This window comes from Loa loa, assembly GCF_000183805.2.
Source record: "Loa loa unplaced genomic scaffold supercont3.2982, whole genome shotgun sequence".
NCBI lineage: Eukaryota > Metazoa > Nematoda > Chromadorea > Rhabditida > Onchocercidae > Loa > Loa loa.
The window spans coordinates 1-1,153 of NW_018111160.1; the positions used below are offsets into that span (position 1 = coordinate 1).

The 1,153-nt window shown below is 25.2% G+C and overlaps 1 protein-coding gene across 1 annotated transcript; it reads right to left on the reverse strand.

The window, feature by feature from the left end:
• Nucleotides 1–73: 73 nt before the first annotated feature.
• Nucleotides 74–1,135, reverse strand: LOAG_15864 (hypothetical protein; the record flags this gene model as incomplete). The annotated part of the gene is made up of 4 exons (XM_003151352.1): nucleotides 74–193; nucleotides 542–688; nucleotides 875–1,026; nucleotides 1,084–1,135. The coding sequence occupies 4 exons, from the start codon at nucleotides 1,133–1,135 to the stop codon at nucleotides 74–76; spliced, it is 471 nt and encodes a 156-aa protein (XP_003151400.1).
• Between the last annotated feature and the right edge of the window lie 18 nt (nucleotides 1,136–1,153).

Here is a 1,153-nt window from a genome sequence, read left to right on the forward strand (position 1 = left end):
CGTTACTCTTGATTGCTATGGTTATTTCACCATTGGTTGATAATGATAATATTACTCAGTTCTTGGAAATTCTTCAAAAATGATCGTTTTTCCACCATTGTTGGATTTTGATTGCTGCTTTTTCCATAATTTCCTTATCATTTCCATCTTTTCGTCTTATTTCATCCATATCATTAATCAATTCACTGATATTCTGTAATGAATCAATAATATAATCAAGTTTTTTTCTGAATTTCGTATTTTTGTTGGTAAAAACTTTCGATAATTAATTCTATGCCATTAATTTGCTTCTAATTACTACTGAATTTTTGATATACTTCGTTGGAAAGATAAGAAATCATTTGGTAATAAAGTGTTAAGGTAAGGATCACTTTATCACTATTCAAATTTTTCAAGTAATTATTCTTCCATATCTCAATTTTAATTGGTAATTTTTGATGAGTTGTTTGATTTTGCTTCAACTACGTTGCGTTTAAAGGTATCTACGGTAAAATTACATCAATAAAAATCATTCTCGAGTCCCGAGATCTCGAAATATCACCTCAATCTCTTTTCTTGTTAGCATCCATTCAATGATTTTCTTCGGCTTATCATAGATTACATCCTCGTTATCAATGTTTATGTATAATTCACCATTTTGAAATTCTTCCCGTAAATATTCATCATTTCTTGTATTTATTTTCGTATCCTAATAAATTATTAAAAAAAAGTTGCGAAAAATTAAATTGGGGGAAGAAAAATTAAATGAACCAGAATATTTGAATAATTTTTTAATTTTAATAATATTTTACTGCTAACAACACTTTCCAACACTTTATTTATACATTTAAATTTAAAATTTAAGATTTAAAGATTTGCATAAAATAATAAATACCAATTTTTTCTTACGCATAGTAATTTCTTCCATTAATCGTTCCAAATATTTCGGCAATAAAATATTTCGTATAATTTTTTCCCATGATTTAAGCAATAATTTTGCTGCTTTATCCTTTTTATCATTGATAAGAAACAAATTCAAATGAAGAGCTAAAAAATTTGACAAATTTTTAAACAGCTAAAAATTACCATTTTTTTAAAATTTACCATTAAAAGAATTACTTTTTTTCAAATCTGACGCTAAAAAACAATTTGTCATATGTATATTGATAAAATC